The sequence below is a fragment of the Magallana gigas genome, chromosome 2, assembly GCF_963853765.1.
Source record: "Magallana gigas chromosome 2, xbMagGiga1.1, whole genome shotgun sequence".
NCBI lineage: Eukaryota > Metazoa > Mollusca > Bivalvia > Ostreida > Ostreidae > Magallana > Magallana gigas.
The window spans coordinates 36,987,299-37,005,420 of record NC_088854.1 but is presented as its reverse complement, the minus strand read 5'-3'; the positions used below and the strand labels follow the sequence as shown (position 1 = coordinate 37,005,420).

General features: G+C 32.0%; 1 protein-coding gene, 1 long non-coding RNA gene and 1 other non-coding gene across 3 annotated transcripts; 2 read left to right on the top strand and 1 right to left on the bottom strand.

The window, feature by feature from the left end:
- The first annotated feature begins 200 nt into the window (after nt 1–200).
- Nucleotides 201–5,325, top strand: LOC105340371 (uncharacterized). Its single transcript, XR_010711085.1, has 4 exons — nt 201–560; nt 1,041–1,082; nt 2,035–2,081; nt 3,945–5,325. It is a non-coding gene; the product is annotated as an uncharacterized lncRNA (long non-coding RNA).
- Nucleotides 2,131–2,218, top strand: LOC136273234 (small nucleolar RNA SNORD14). The gene has a single exon (XR_010711467.1). It is a non-coding gene; the product is annotated as a small nucleolar RNA SNORD14 (small nucleolar RNA).
- An 8,215-nt stretch (nt 5,326–13,540) lies between the features above and the next one.
- Nucleotides 13,541–15,935, bottom strand: LOC105340372 (oligosaccharyltransferase complex subunit OSTC). The gene is made up of 4 exons (XM_011446388.3): nt 15,760–15,935; nt 14,681–14,754; nt 14,319–14,533; nt 13,541–13,640 (listed from the first exon to the last, which is right to left on the bottom strand). Exons 1-4 carry the CDS (start codon nt 15,896–15,898, stop codon nt 13,622–13,624), a joined length of 447 nt encoding a protein of 148 aa, XP_011444690.1. The 5' UTR covers nt 15,899–15,935; the 3' UTR covers nt 13,541–13,621.
- Nucleotides 15,936–18,122: the final 2,187 nt, after the last annotated feature.

Here is an 18,122-nt window from a genome sequence, read left to right as displayed (position 1 = left end):
TCGTGTCCAAATTTGATTGGATATCGTAATATATTCTCTGCAATTTCATTGGACAATACTCTCATTCATATCTCAAGGACACGTAGCTCGACAAATTACGCGAAATTTCGAGAATGAACGAGAAATGTCTATGAAAATAAATTTTGTCATGATTGTGCGCTCCTATGCTCAATATGCTCAATAAGATATCTGACGCGAAATTACATTCTTTTTATTTTTTTTTCCTAAAGACACTCTGAACATGTTGCACATAAGATGTTTCGATTTCATATATTTCCACACCAAACCACTTTTGTAAACTAGTTTTTAGCAAGCAAAAGCAGTTAACAAAATTATATTTGATATAAAATGCATTGTTATCAGATAAGCTCTAATCAGTAAGTTAAAAGAAAAATGAAAGAAATAACTAAGAACAACGTACTTTAATCCTTAGTACCAAGGCGCATGCCCAAACACGCACGTGTTACTCCCTGCTTGGAATGAAAGGTGTTGGACAAGGTGGACATTGGAGAAGACGCAGAAAATACTATTCTGTAGGCACAGGCAGAAGTATAGGAAAGGCAAGTTAAATTGAATTAGAGAAAGATGAAGCGAGATATATTGTATTGGAGACCATTATAATCAAGGTTTACTGTAAGTTAACGTTTTGTCTCTGACAATTTTCATCAGTTTTCAGCTTGATCAAGTTGATGTATAAAATTGAGCAAAAAAGTACGTGTTAGACCTAAATTGTGGATGAATGCAAGAACAATATTTTTTCATCAAACTAATTTACATTAATTTTGTTGTACTTGATAAAATGGGGGTTGGGGGTAACCACGTGCTCACCGTTGAAGGCGGGAAGTATTCAAGAGTTGCAATGTCGTGTTACAGATGTCGTGTTACAGATAGTGTTTTGGGATGAAAGCCTTATAATACTGAATTTTATGATGTGCATGTATTATTAGCTCTATCTGATGGACACTTGATTAATGTATTTTGGCCTAAAGATATTTTTACTATAGTGCTATATTGTAATGTCCAATAATCTTTTGTTGCAGGAAATAGGTATTGGACTGTGGGCAGTACATGTATTAAAAAAGGTAATATGGAATTATTTGAAAATTTCGTTTCCCTTTATCATAGAGTTAAATAAAAAAAAAACTTGTGAGAATTTATCAGCAGTGATGATGAAAATCATTTCTCCATTCGCGGTTTCCACCAGAGGTTTTCCGATGATGGATTAATCCTTCCTTGGATGTCTGAACTGCTTTGAAAATTCTCATATTTTTGATAACCAAAGCGCCTGTGTCACTCTGCTAAAAAAAATTTAAGTTTGCTTCCTTGAAAATTTTTTTTATTACCAGTGTTTCTGTTGATTGCCCTATGTATGAAAGGCCAAGAAATGACATTGTATGTTGGGCTTACCTGCGACAGTGGCTTATTTGAGCAATTCTTATCATATTTGTGTACAGTCTTGAAGCATTGTTCTAAAAATGTCCACTTTCCATCCTCTTTAGAACATAGTTAAGGGTATTAAGTTGATTAGATGGAAACCTATGCTTTCAGAAGGAGATGATCACAAGTTGGTGAACTCCTCCCAAGAAAACTTAAACTTCAACATGAAAGGTCTTGAAAATAACTGATTATGAAACTAGTTTTACATGGAAAAAATCTGAAAGTACTAAGAAAATTCTTAAAAGTAAACTTTTTTTGGTCATATTTGTATAGTTTAGAATTTTAAAGACTTGTCCTATATTAGTGGAATTTAAATCAGCAAGTCAATCAGTGCCTGGGAAGGACAAACAACTGGTTGGGCCAATTATTGTAGATTGGGCATAATTAGGTGGACAAAAACAAATTGCAGCTTTCATATTAATTTGTGTACATGTTTTATTTTTTCTAAATTTATACTGAAATGATGAAATTCTTGTGGGAATCTCTCTGAATAGAATGAAGAGATTTAAAACAAGTATCTGATTTTCTTTTTAACAGCCCTGCCAAAATTTTGAAGAATTTATTCTATTTTAATGTGTTAATTTTCATTTGTTTTAGATTGAAAGTTGATTGGTAATGTAGTTCAGATAATGATGCAGCTATTGGTAAGTATTGGTCATTGGATTTATGAATCTTTGGCAATCAGAGAACGGGCAGTGGTGATGAAAATTTTTTCTCCATTCGCGGTTTCCACCAGAGGTATTCCGATGATGGACTAATCCTTCCTTGGATGTCTGAACTGCCTTTTAGACAATATGTTATCTTTTTGAATATGAAATTGTAAGCTTATTATGTTAATTTTAAAGTAAAATCATTAACTTGTTACATTTTCATAAACATGAACTTGAATGTCATTAATAATCGACCTAACAGATTTACTATCGAGGAAAAAGATGATGATTTTTCAGTTAACCCTGTCTATAAAAGTTAAAAGTAACAGGTTACTTCGGCTTGTGTTTTTTCTTAGTTAAATAAACTTTTATAAAATTGTAATATTTAAAGTAGTTAATTTCCTGTTTGTAAGTTTAGCCTCCTATTGGGTACATTTTGTGTAAAGTATGTGATGACTAGTTTATCTGAGCTCCTGAAGAATAAACTGCGGATATCTGATGCTTGCCACAAAATGTGTAAAGTTTACCAAGTTTAAATTCCCATGAGACTAACAATCAATAAGCTTAAAATGAATTTTGTTAAATCCATTCAGGGGAGGGGGAGGGGGTGGGCTTCAAAAGTAAGCATAACTTGCATTTTTATAAATTCAGAAGCACTGCTAATGATTTTTTGTATCATTTTCCTGCTAATGAAATTATATGAATTGATTCTTGGTGCTCTGTTTTCATACTGCTATATATACAGACAGGTATTTTTTTTAAAGTGATTTCAAATTTTATAAAATAGTGACCATTTATATTGAATGCACAGAATATGATGAAAATTTTACGACCTCTCCGAAATAAAATGAGGAGGATTTTATTCTGAAACTGTGCTTTGAATATATAAAGGTATCATTCCATAAAATGATTGTAAAGTGTATCTATTGTCTTATAGTATAAATCATTTGACCTGATATGAGGTAACGATATATTTATCGAACTTCATGTTTGCTTACAAGTAATTTAACAAGATAGCCCTGAACAAATTTTTATTATTAAGTCATGAATATTATCCCTCCAGAAGAACTATGCAACTTTAAAAGACATATACCAGTATTTTTACTATTGATAGATAACTTTGCAATAAATTATGTAAAACTCTATGGGTAGACTTTTGCATCACAGGATGATACCAAAATTTTATGTGAGCACAAAGAATTTTTTTCAAACAAAAAATATAAATGTAACATTCACATTTTATTTTTAAAAATTGAACATGGATGTTGATATTGTAGACTCAGTAGATGATGATTTTTTACTCTTGAACTTTCTCTCTGATGTCTGTGAGGAAGATTTTCTGCCTGATACTGAGACAAATATCAAACATACTTGTGGTCTTTTTAAGAAATTGAGTTCGTGTTTTTCAAGGAATCATTCTTCTCTAGCTATTTATGGCCCACTTGTTCAAACACCTGAACCCACCTGAATATTCACATAACATGTACATTAATGGCCATGGTTTGAGATGATGTACTCCCACTATCCCTCAATATTTTAAGGCTTTAAAAAGGGGATTGCTTTATGTTAAACACTAGTTGTGTACCCGAGGTCGTCTGTTAAGTCAGTGACAAACATAGCTTATGATAAAAAGCAAATTATATGTTGTTTAATTTTTTATCAGTATTGCATGTAATTTCGCAATGTTGGATGGCTTGCAGTGATGAAATGAAGATATAAATGTAGATAAGGGACATATGATTTTCTATGATATTATCTTCTATCTGATGCACTGCCATCCAATGTCTTAAATTTAAATATGAGCTCTAATTTCTATATACATGTATATCATTCATATTTTATCATAATTTTTTTCAGGAAAATCGACCAAAAATTCCAGCATAAAAGCCAGAGGTTAAGAAATTTAGGAGTCTTTTAGTAATGATATGCTGTAGACTTCAATTTTCTTTTATCTCTGATGAAAAAATCAACTACCCGGTACTGCCATTCTGAAAATAATTTACCTGGTGTGCTTGCAAAGAAAATGTTGTGTCTCTCTACACATATATCAACAATTTTGACTGAATTTCCTGTGAGCAGCTGCATATATGTAGCAGACAAGCTACTAGCATACGGGAAAATTGAGGTGAAAGTCCTGAAGAGCTACAGTTCTTCGCTTAAAAAGAGGAGTGTTGCAAATCTATAACTCTTCTATTTTTAGGAAAACTTATATGCTCTCATTCATTTGGTTTTGAGAAAAACTAAATGCATAATTTTAATGTTCATGAATCCCTCTACCGAAATTGAAATTTATGCGTCGGGGTTCAGGCCGTTGGATGGGCAAATATGGCCATATACCAAGTGAAAATTTGTTCAATCTTAGAAAATCCCAATCCTCTACTTCCATAGCAAGGGAGATAAACTGAATGCATGGTTTTCATGAAGCATTCTACCTAAATTGTGAAAGTCATAACCCCTGTTTTCGGTGTTGATGCCCTTATGTAGGGCTAATATGGCCACATAGTTGAATAAGATGATTAAGATGAAGATTAGATAATGCAGCTTCAATCACATTCACTTTGAAATAACAAAACACAATATTTTGGTGCGAAAACCCTTGGCTTCTATTTTATCAAAATATAGTGTTTTCCTTCAGCATCCGATGTTGTCTGTCAGTCTATGATAACGCAACAGATCAAATGCAAAGCACTCTGATACAAATATAGGTGATATATTTAATTGTCCCCGCCGCAACGCGGTGCGGGGACATAGAAATGCCGGGCGTCCGTCCGTCACACTTTTTTGTAAGCGCTCTCATGCCTACAAATTTTGACCGATTTTCATTAAATTTATACCAAATGTTTATACCACTAATACTTTGGTCAAGTTCGAAAATCAGCATTGGTCGATACTTTTTGTTGGAGTAATAGGACTTTGATCACAATAATGTCTCTGTTTTATCCAAAAATTGACCTTGTAAGCGCTCTCATACCTACAAATTTTGACGGATTTGCGACAGGAAAAATAGAAGAAAAAAAATGGGTGGTGGGGGTAAATAAATGTTCCTCCCAACCTCCCCACACATTTAATTCTGGAACAGCCCTGAATGTTTGAAAATATTCCAATATACAGTATACTAGTATACTGCTTGACTGGCGGGGGACCCTGGAATTCTATTCTTGTTAATGACTAAATCACTTGATATGATGAAATGTTCAAAAAGCATTTGTTTATTAAAGAATAAAATATTAACACTTAATTGGCACATTTGTTTTAATCGATTGGTTGGATATGATCTATAGTACAGTGTGTTTTATTTGGAACATCCCCTTTTCCATATAGACCCCTTCACGATAACTGCGGTACTGCTTCTTGCAGGGCAAAATGATATACTTTGCCGAAATTTCAGTAGGTAGATAATTAAATTACGTAAATGAAACAATTGACGTTACGTCACATTTCACCAAACCATGTCATTTTGACCTGCAAAAGAGCAGTACCGCAGTTACCGTGAAGGGGTTAATTGATGTTAAAGAATAGAAGCGTGAGTAACTTTTGGAGGCGTCTCGGATCATGGATTATACTACAAAGTGAAGCTTAAAACTGACAAGGCATTTGGTCGAAATATTATTTCGATCGCTCCTCAACTGTCGATGCTTTATGAGGTGTGTGTGTGTGTATATCGGCCGCGAAAGTTAGTCAGTTGCTTTCCAGTGGAGACATTCGGGTTGCTCGGACTTCTAAATGATGAATTACACAATGTAGTAAAATGTTAGTAAAAATGAATAAGTGAAACTACAATAAAAATATAAAATATAATTTATTCTTGGATAGAATTTCCCATGTATCCGCAGTATCTTGCACAGACAGTGTTTTGTTGTCTTGCTTCGGATGCGCATCAAATAAGTGTCGTTTATACAGAGTGCATAATGTTTGCATCTTTTATCCGTTAATAATTACATCTACTAAGTATGATTCCCTCTTTTTTCTTACGAAATTAAGATGCACAGCCGAAAAGTTTTTTTTTCATCATTAAGATGTTATCTATTTTTCAAACTTTAAAAATGAAATGAAATAAAAAAGAAGTACCGGTATTTAGATGGTATCCTTGCATTTTACGGAGTTAGCGGGTTATGTGAATTTTTCCTGCAATGATCGCTACCTTCATAACCCGCATGAATCATCAAAGAAAGCATTTTATTGTTTATATTAACATCTTTCTTTATCTAATTATTAAACTGATTATGAAAAGTTAGTAAAATTCACTAAATTACTGTTAATGTACAAAAGTACGTTAGCTAAAAGAAACAGCCAAATCGTCTCCTGTGAGACTTTGAGTCTGGCATCGTCATGATTATTTCGTGCAGTCCGGGATTTTACCAAGGTCGCCAATCGATAAACAGGGGGGTGTCAATTTCAGTCCTGTCACTTTCAGCCGCTGTAGATTTCGACCAATCGGGCATGTAGATTTCAGTCTGGCTGTTTCTATATAGCTATGAATTAACTATAAGTTTCCGTAAGAAATAGAGGGAATAATACTTGGTAGATATAAATATTTACGAATGAATGATACAGCATTGTATCGTAATGTGTACGTGTATCAGACAATTTGACATCGTATCACGTAAACCACTATATAAATTAATATTATCATTTAATTTGAATTTTTTAATTTCATGATTTGAACGAAAAAGTCTTGTCAAATACACTTTACACTGTATCGCATTAAAAGAATTAACAAATTTCTTGTATCTTATCTACGAAACTACGATTCATTATGTGGTATAATAAACATGGTCTCACAGAAAGGTGAGTTTTTCAATGTAACTTATTACTGACGACCACATTTATCAACAGATACGAAATAATTCACTAGCTACTGGCTTAACATATATTTTGAATTGATATAATTTATGTAAGAATTTATCTTTCTAAATATGAAAATTTTATGAACATTTGCACATTTGGTTGTTATATGACCAGTTTAGTTTCATCTTGGCGCGATGTTCTTCACATTCATCAATGAGCATATCAGAGGCGCTCCCAAGATAATTACGGTCGGAGAAAATAGGTCTAGTTAAAAGATGAATTGAGACAATGAATCCATATAACCATATTATTGCTAAATGTAGTAAAAATACTTACAATAATTACTACAGGCAGAAATAATTAAAGGAGACAGATTGAATATCAGAAATGATTATTTTGTGGTTTTTTAAACCTTTTTTTATCATGTCCTTAATTTCTTGCATTGTAGTATGTTTACATTTTTTTAACCATTAAAGAGCAAATTTTTCACTTGCCACTGAAATTATTGATACTGTGTGAACTATAATATTGCTTGTAGTTGTACATTCAATTAACTCATTTTGCAATTTTGTCTAATTTATTTCATTAAAATCCTTTCAAGAACAACAACGATTATTATATTCTTAGCTAACTCCATCTTTTTATTCATTATGAACATAGGCACAACGAATAACAAAAACAGTAATAGCAATTTTGATTAAAAAAAACTCAATAAAACAAAACAAGATATTTTAAATGCAGTGACAATAACAAACATACTTTATAAGTTAAAGACATTTTTACATTACAAGATGCACATTTCACGAAGGGGGGCACAGCTGTCGATATCACGATATCTGAACGAATCACATGTTCAAAGCTGGTGGTCCATAAATAGAAGCACAGCCCGTTAACAGTTCACTCGCAGTGATCGATTTTTCACAGTAGTTGTTCCAAAGCTTGAAGACACGACCTTCCACCTGTAATGTCCTCTTCCTTTGGAACCTCTGCATCTTCCCTTCAGATACCATCTTCATCTGCACTGTGATGTTTGTCGCTTCCCGATGCAGAACAAGAAGAAGATGGTAAAAGGGAACCGATCCCCTGGTGACAACACTGGTGTTCAGGCGGATGTGCCATCCCCCACATCATTGTTGGTCTGGATGGACGTCATGAACACACTCCAGTGATGGATCTTGAAGATTGAAGAACGGATCCACGTCCTGTAGACATAGTCCATCACTGGAGCAAGAACCTCTGGTGCACGCCCATCCAGACATAGGAAGGTCTCCTCGAACTATGATTGCATGAAAATAAATACTTTTTTTTCTAATTTATATTCAAGATACTGGCAGATTTGAATAGTCAAAAATCTAATTATTTTTGTTGATAACATTTTGCTTATTTTTATTTATTTTATATATCTAGTTCATCCTTGCATACATGTAATATTACATGTAATATTAGATAACATTAACTTTCTTAAAATTACTACATTTATCAAATATCTACATACTGGTGTAATTTTAGCCTGAATGTCACTACACTTGCTAAAATTCTATACATACAACTATATATATATACACTATAAATGTGATTATTTAGAAAGAAAGAAGCATTTGTACACTTTTTTTTAAAGAAAGACACAAAAAAATTATATAAAACTATACTTATGATATGAACTGCCAGTTTTTCTTTCAGGGAAAATTTCCAATCATGGAAATCATTTGCAGGCAATTAAAGGATATGTTGTTTGGTACTTACGTTGGATAACTTGTAAAATGCTTTTTCAGGTGTAAACAGAATTCAATATGGTATCTTATTGTTACAGTACATTTTCATGAATTTAAACAATAGCCTTTGTGAATTTACGTTTTAACTTAATGCCACATTCTATATGTGTTTTCATTTATAATTATCAGAGAGAGAGAGAGCGAGAGTTCAAAGCAGTCTTGCACTAATCAGAGATAAAATACATTCATAGAATTTATACTTTGACAAGTATTTTTGTGTTGCAGCACAAGTATCAAGACAAAGGTTAACTTCCTAGATAGAAGATTGAGAATCAGTTGTTTTCAACATATTTTCATTAATTGTTGAATAGTTTTGAAATTTCATGTATTTTTCCAAAAGTGTAATTGATTGTAGAAAGTTAATACAATGTATTACAAGACGTGTTAATTGAGTAGCATTGAAAGTTGGGTTATACAGTGTAAATTTATATATTTTCCTTTTTTTAGTGATCTTAAACTAGTTATACAAATTTTTTTGGAGTACAAATTTTTTTGAGTGAATGTGGTCGTTTTTCAAAAAATGTTTGAATTTATAAGGTGGTATTATATATGCAGTAGATTGTTTATTCATGTATATTTATGTGTATTCAATATATTCAATATTTCAATATATTCAATGTATGGCAATATTTATAAAATTTCATTACTAGGAGAGGACTATCTAAGTTTTAGAACTTGTGTCTTATCCTTTTGATTTATTCAATAAAATATGTTCAATTCAATTCAATTCAGTTATGTTGCATAGTGCCTTGATCATATAATTAAAATATTTAAATATTTCATAAATACTCAATAAATAGTAAGAATCTATTGGTGATGTCTTAATAAGTTTCATATTAATCATACATGTAGATATGGGAATCAAGTATAAACTTTATATTTAAAATTCATCTATACTTTAAATATATACAATAATTGTATATATTTAAAGTATATAAACTCTTTTTTATTTAAGGTCAAGATCTAGTAAATGATTCCAGACTGTCTTTTTGGTGCTAGAACTATTATGACATCATAATTGATTTCATAAATCTTTTCCCGTATTTTACGACTTTAAAGGAATTATGTAGAAAATAAAGTATTTTGACATTCTATATTTAATCACGAGAAAAGCAATCCCTGTACCTATATATAATTTGACATCATTTTAAAAAGGATGTTAAGAGCTTGTTTATGCCGTTTTTGGAGAGACTGTAGGCACTCTAGATATATTTCATTAGTCAAAAATGGACAAAACTCCGAGATTTGTTACTTTTATCCTTCTTATTTCATAGAAAATAGTTGTTTAAAACATGAATTTTCATTGTATTTATAAAAAATTTAAGCCCCGGTACACCCTATGAAACAAAGATATTGTTATGAAGCATCATTTAAAGAATTTATATCCTGAAATTCATAAACCTGTAGGCACTAGATCTTGACCTTAATATACTTTATTTTAATAAATGTCAGCTATTTAAAAATAATCAATTGATGTGGTGCCTTGATCATAGAATTAAAATATTTCATAAATATTCCATAAATAGTCAGAGTCTATAATGGTAATATCTTAATTAGTTTCATAATTATACATGTAGATATTATTTTATAGGGGATTCAAGTGAACTTTATAAATCTACAAACAATTAATATATGCATAGTTATTACATATTTACTTTCTTTTCAAATTTGTTATTTTAAATATATGTGTTTATAATGTAAAAAATATATTTTACTTAACACCCACTGCTGTTGTCTTCTTGAAGTCGCAAGAAAAGGTGACATTGGGAAGCCCATGTGTTGACAGGGTCTCTTCATTAACCTCCTCATAATTAGTAGGCCTATCTCACCCCTTCTATGTGTACGGGTAATACACCGTCTAATAGCACCTGGTAGCCCCTTTCATGTATACTAGGAATACCCCGCTGTCATCTTGTCATCTTTTAGCAATTTAAACAAGGTACACACTGGATAACACATGCTTAAGTACAGTACCTTTGATGTTGTGTATACATAATTATATTACTGTTCTATATAGGAAATAAATTAATATGTTTACAAATCTACCTTATTTCTTCGTTTTAATTTTAATTATTATATTAATTATATATATCCTCTTTGTAGTTAGTTGTTTTTAACTGCTTTTATTCACGGAGTACGTGAAATTTTTGTCACAATTGCATCATGGTTTTGTATTTCTTCGATGTTTTTTTTTATATCTGTTTTATGATAATAAAAAAATAACGAGGTTTTGTACTTCGTCTATGTTTATTTAAAGTTATGATAAGAGAAAAATATCGAGGTGCCGAGTTCACCAGATTCATGAGGCCGAGTTTACCAGGTGCCGAGTTTCCCAGGTGCCGACTTCACTATTTACGCAGGTGCCAAATTCACCAGGTGCCGAGTTCACTTGTTACCGTCTCACTGCATGGTCATATGGGTGGTGCTTCGTCTTGGCGAGTTTTTTAGTCAATAAAACTTATACCCAATACGTTTTATTAGCATTCTTTGAACTCTCAATACAACTTTATCGTTTAATAGAATTTTGACTGAAAGAACTTCAAAGTCACTGCATACTCTTTTTATCAAAGGCACCATGTGGGTGAAATATGAGCCAGATTGGAGCAAAGAGAGAGCAGATATACTCTGGACAAGGATTTTTTATTTAATTATGCTATGACCTTCACATTTGACCTTGAAAATTGGTTTAAGGTCACTACACACCCTTTACTCAAAAGTTCTGTTTATGTGAAGTATGAGCCAAATAGGGCTAAGTGGAAAGTATATATGCACTGGAAAAAAGGATTTAAGCCTGGTCCAACATGACCTTGACCCACAAACTTCATTCAAGGTCACTGCACACACTGAGTGTAGTATGAGCCAGATTGGACCATGGTGAGAGAAGATTAGCCCCTGACAAGGATTTTATATACAATTCTGCTGGGACCTTAATCTTGGACCTAAAACATGGTTCAAGGTCACTGCACACCATTTATCCAAAGCCACTCTGTGGGTGAAGTATGAGCCAGATTTGGCCAATATGATAATAGGCAGGAATCTGGGCACACAAGGAGAGTGAAAATTTCATCAATTAATTAAGAAATAAAGTACGAGTTATCGTGAATGTTGCAGAATAACTTCCGAGGTCGAGAAATGTTGTTTAGAAATATAAAAGCCGAGGCGTTAGCCGAGGCTTTTATATTTCAAACAACATTTCGAGACCGAGGAGGTTATCCTGCAACATTCACGAAAACAAGAACTTTATTTCTATTCTACTAACAGTCCAGTATTTCTACAGATCGTTTCTTCTATAGAGAGACGATCTAGGTCATTTTGACGGCTGTTCCGTGTAACCCCAACGTTTTTGTTAGTAATGTTTACATGTATATCGATCAAAGGAATCACATGCAGACGACAAAATTTTTCTTTGGATTTTTATTACTCTTCACTTATTTATAAAATATATTTGAGTTATATACCTAAAATTTTAAGGACAATTTAATACGATTATTACTACTACACGTTATATATTCCATGTAAAAACACGCAGTGAAAATGTGCTGGGGGGGGGGGGGTCCTAGGAACGGCCGCATTGATCTCTTAAAGATAAACATTTGAGGCAATACACATCGTTTTGACTGGAACTAACACGTGAATATGACATGGTTTTAAAACTTTTTACGGTTTGAAGTTGTACTTTCATGATCAGTGCGAGAAAAATAGGTATTTCTGATCTGATAATTTACTGATGACGTTCGTGGTATATTGGAGAATAATGTCCGCGGCATCTCTTTGATCTTGGCAATAACTGTAGTAGAATTTTGAATATTTTTCGATTTATAACCGTTTTTTGGTTTCTATTGGATGTGGAATGAGTGGAAAAATATTTGAAATGCAAAAGGTTTTTATCATAATATGGGTCTTAATACAGCAACACGTTGCAATTCATGCAAAATCCTACTTATTTACAACTGGTTTTAAATGATTTTGTTGTGTCTGGGTCTTCTCTCCACAAATTTGAAACGTGTAAAGATAACATATTTCAACATTAAAAATGTCGCTTTTTAAAAAAAGATGGCGAGATGACCCAGAGATGACTAATTATGTACTTTTTCAAATTATCTTTTAAAGGATAAAAAACAAAGTCCATTGATATGACAATGTTGTTTCAAACAGTACTTTATAGAGCATATTGTCAAGTCTCGCATGGCTCAGTGGTTTCGTCCTGGTTTAGTGAATACAAACATGCAGTGTTTTGGGGTCAAATCCAACTGGTGGTCTTTTTAAAAAAATTTAAACTTATTTTTGTTTTAAATGTTTATTATTATAACATAATGTTGAATTATAATATACCGGTATGTTTTAATTTGTCGTTATTGATTTCTAGATCTGCTGTATAAACACTATTTTTTTTCTTATTACTAGTTTTTTTAGGATATACTCAATATAACCTCATTAAAATATGTTTGCATTAACATTTTTAATATACATGTAACTAGTTATTGGTTTACCTGTCATTGCCATTTTTTGAGAGCTTGTGAGTTTTTTAATAACCGGAATAGCCATGTACTTCCACTCTCAACATAATATATTTTTGTTGAAACCTGTACATAGCCTTTCGAGGTTATAGACATTTAAATCCCAATTAATTCGTGTTGAGGATTCCTGCAAACTTACAATCTTGTGCGCTCACTTTCTTTATGAAGATGAACTCGAGGTGTTCAAGATCTGTTAATGGCACATGACGATATTTTATGGCATGGGATCTTAATTAACTTTGGCACAGGGAATGTAAACCGTCATAATTTCATAAGTGTCTTTTTGATTTCAATGCTGTCATAGAGGGAATGTTTAGCAGAGATGCTCTCATTTTTCCTTCAGTGACCTTGTCTTAGATAAATCACAAGTAATCAATTCTTACCAAATAATTTCAATTTATTTCTAAAAAATTACAATGAAATGAATTGTTTATACATAAGTAGAAAATGTCTCTCTCTATGCCATCAGATAACCCCTGAAATAGAAAAATGTAAAACATTGAGAGTCAAACAATTTATGGCTGACATATATAGATTTAATGTCTAAAATTTAAAGATATGTATTAACCATTAATGGCACCCCTTTTTAAGGGGGATGTGCGGCCATCTTGTACATTTGAGGATAAGAATGTAAACATTTCTTGAACTTGCTTTGAACAGGACAATGCCCTTTTAATCACTCAAAACAGCTGTCGAACTACACAGCTAAATAATTATTTCGAAGATTTAAAAATCTGAAAAAATATGAAGGGGTTTCATTGATGTTCTCTCTACAACCATTTGTTGAGAAAAAGTTGTCCTGTTCTTGTATGCATACTTTTCAAACAAAATGGCATGTAGGACTTTATATTTATTGCTTTTATATCTTTTGGCAATATTTATTGGCCAGTTTATGGCAGAAACAAGCCAATTCAAGAAATGTTTACGTTCTTATCCTCAAATATACAAGATGGCGGCACATCCCCCTTAATATACAAATGAGGCACCTTCCCAAAATAGCTACAGTACTTTAACTTTCTGTATCAGTATGTTATACATCTTTTATAAAACACACATTGATATTACCAACTAAGAAATACTTAATTGTGTATCAATGCAATTACAAGCACTAAAACGTTTTTGCCCAGAGCAAAACAAAAGTTAGTACAACTTACGGTAATTTCATCCTCATGAACACTCTGCACATAAAGAAAGAGATAAGAATGGATATAAATCCCACTGAGATGAGAAGAATTCGGTTTAGGCGAGGCATGGAATGGTTTGTTCTGTCCAGTATAACAAATCCAAGTCCACCAATTGTAAAAAGAAAACTGGAAGCCAATCCTTCCATAATGTATTGACCATTAACTCTGTATGGCATAAAGGCAACCTGGAAAACAAATCAACATTTTTCAGTGTATCATGGTATGATACCATGGTAACAACTACTAATTTAAGCATATTTTATACTTTTGAATAGTTTAACAGAATTGTTTGCTCAGCATTAAAAAAGAATGAGTTGATGTATTTTTCTTACTGGCTTTGAATTTCCCCTTTCATCTGTTGTAGATCCAATACTTGGAGGTTCCACAATCACATCATAAATGATTCCTGTAGGAAGAAAATTCCTTTTAAAAATCAATTCAATTAATTAAGTATAAAATCACAATATTTTCAAAGCCGTGTTGTCAAAGTTTTATCTTTATTATTTCAATCATTATATGCATCCCTTTTTTAAATTCTAAAATAATTGAAAAACTTATTTATACCAACAGAAACGGATAACTAGAAAATACACCAAGTCTTTGTAATTTTATTACCAACATGTTTCACTTGAAGATGCTAATTTTTGTAAAAATGACATTTTAACATTGTATAAGACTATAAGTACCATCTACCAGTTTTATCTTAATCATACTTTAGGTATATACCTCTGATGCCTCTAGTGCTATGACAATTAAAAAGAATGTGTTATGAGTGTTGATATATTGTTAATTTAGTTAATACACTACTTCTATAACTTCTGCCTACCTACTATGTATTATGCCAATACAGACAAGAATAATTATTTTTGCAGGTTTAAAATAATAAACCTTAACTGATGCTAAGGAATACTTAAATCTTGTTTTGAACTGACCCTTTTTTACAGATTTATAAGAAAAAAAACACAACGAGATATTGTTTGAAAAACAACACATTTGATAATATATATATATCTTTACTCTTAAATAAATTGGCTTGAGAATGACAATTCACAAATGTCAATCAGCATAATAATAATAATAGTGTAGTGTTTTAAATGTATAATGTATGGTCTATGCCTAAGATGTAATTGAGGTTGATAATAGAGAGGTTTAGTTTTAATGTAGCTAATTGCAAATGTTTGGCACAACCCCTCGTTTTTTAAAAAAAAATTAAGGGCCGTTGCACCAATTGAGCATTGAAAATTTAATTCTCAGATCCATTCAACACTGATTATGGTACTGAGTAGGTAGTCACGTAGTATAATACACGCCCTTTAAGCCAGGCTTTGGAAAATAGTTATACCTGGCAGGTGCATGTCTACCGGCGCCGCGCGGCGGCATACACTTATGCTGACGAGTTAAAAAACCTTACCTCCAGTAACCAAAAAATACGAAAACAGGACCATGGAAAACATGACCATTGCAGACGGTTGTTTCACCCATCCTGGTCGCTTTAATTTAAGGTTTGGAACTTCCAAAACCGTAAATGGAATACTGAATATAGCTTCCATGTTGTGATGTGGCAAAACCGGAAATATTGAAGTGAAAGTTGGACGTTTTCGATAAGTCGTACGTAAAACGCCATACCTCCCTCTTTTTTCCTTTTTCAGGTCCAGCGATTGATTATGATTTTAAAATAAAAACAAAAATTCTAATATTTTTGTTCTTTCTAAAATAAAAACCAACCAAACAAAAAAATACCAAAGCAAAAAAAAAAAAAAATTAATGTGCTTGGAAGAATGCCGGAGAAGAAAATGTTCCCAGAAGAAGGGGGTGTTACTTATTCATTTATTTTAATCTCAACATCATTGTACAATGGTACAAGTACTAACTAATAAACATCGCATGCGCGTGATAAATATAAACTTTGACTCGTCATAAATACAAGTATGAAGTATGGAGGTTCTAAACCCGGGGGAGCATTTCGGCATACTTTCCAAAGAAAACAGTGCTGTCGTCGTGGCACTGAACTGAAAACGAAAAAATATATGATCGTTTTGTACCAGACATTATTGATTCAAAACTAATACATGTAGCATTTTTATTTTGATAGTTTTTTTTTTCTAATAAAAATTGAACGCGTTTTTGTTGCAATGAATTACAGCTATAAGAGAGTGATGGAGTACATTAATTTCCAATTTCATGTCGATTGCAACAAGCACAGAATCTAATATTTACCCAATATATCTTCTACTTCAATTGGTAGTTGATAATAAGTTCGAAATCTACAAAAGTAATTGCATTTCTTTTTTGTTAATACTGTCTTAAATGATTCTCAAAATCTGATTTTTCCTCGCTAATTTATAATTTATTCTTATAATTTAAAGCTTGAATTTATCAATTAAAGTAAGTTTTAATTTCCGCTATTTTGTATGTATCGACTCGTTGATCAATCCAAATATTAGACTGTCCACAATTATTCAAAATGTTTTCATGCTTTCAAACCAATTTATTAAGCCCCCCCCCCCCCCCCCCATTTCTTTATTCCTACAAATGCCTAAATAATAGATTATTGTATACTTTCCTACGAATATTCTCGTCCAATATAAAAACCATGCGTGGTTTTATTTGAATTTCTATGGATATTTACCAAATTCACCATACATCATTTAATCTGGAACTGATTGTTTTAAATGGAGTAAAAGTTGACAAAATTTGAATTAAATCCTTTCTATAATTGCAATGTTTGAAAAATTCCCATCCACACAACACAATTCACATCTACACAATAGTATGGGCTAGAAATTTTTGTCAAAAAAATCTATTTGACATGCTTTGCATTGAAAGGTTATGGAATCTCCTTTTTAACACTTTATATAATGCTTTTTCGGCTAATTTCTGTATTGCATTCTTAGAAGATCCTCTTCTGCTAAATACGATTCCCATATACTAGTAGTTAAAATCGGTATCAACTTCAATTAGTTTTCCATTATTTTTATCTATATGTTTTCTTTCCGCCTACCTCTGCTAGATATTAATATGTTAGATTTATCGATATTCATTATCAGGTTTCATTTCATGCAATAAGTATGAAAACAATCTAATTGTCCATGCAAATTTTCAGGAGTTTCTGCGAACAGCACAACGTCGTATTCATAAAAAAAGTAAACAATTAAAAAAGAAATATTCAACTTATTTCAAACAAGTCATATAAAATTTGGTAAACTCTGAACATAAGATGCATGTGCAAAAATTCATGCAAATCATTAAGGTACATGAAGAATAAGAAAGCTGGCGTATTTTGTCTGGTCTTACTTCGTTTTCACATTTGAAAGAAATAAAAGTTTCATTATTATTTACAATTAGCGAATTAATAAGTAAAGGATTTAGGCAAAGTAATTAAAATAGATATATCACACCCCTAGGAGAAACAAATCCCTTTCTATAGTTGGTAAAAAAAAAAATAAAACTAAGGTATATATTTTCAACTGGAAACCAAACTGAAAACCGCTGTGGAGGATACCAGCAAAAAAATGAAACTGAATTATATTCACGTATTTAATCGGTTTTTCAGTTTAATGTACAAACCCCCAAAAATTTACAAATACATTGAACACACATTATGTTTTTATTAATGCATTTCACAATGTGTATACTCGCAGTAGTATGATGCAACGCCACCCCCGCGGACGATCACGACCCTCGCGTTTTGACAGGCAAACCTGAGGTAAAGCACATCGTAATTTTTTTAATGTTTTTGTTAGACGTTATCAGGCCAAATGCTCCGCGATTTTA

Excerpts from the sequence above, each read along its gene's own strand:
- LOC105340372 (XM_011446388.3), bottom strand. The coding sequence starts at position 15,898 with ATGGAAGCTATATTCAGTATTCCATTTACGGTTTTGGAAGTTCCAAAC. Across the intron at positions 14,755-15,759 it reads GTATTTTTTGGTTACTGGAG|GAATCATTTATGATGTGATT; the intron begins GTAAGGTTTTTT and ends TTCTTCCTACAG. Across the intron at positions 14,534-14,680 it reads AAAGGGGAAATTCAAAGCCA|GTTGCCTTTATGCCATACAG; the intron begins GTAAGAAAAATA and ends TTTGTTTTCCAG.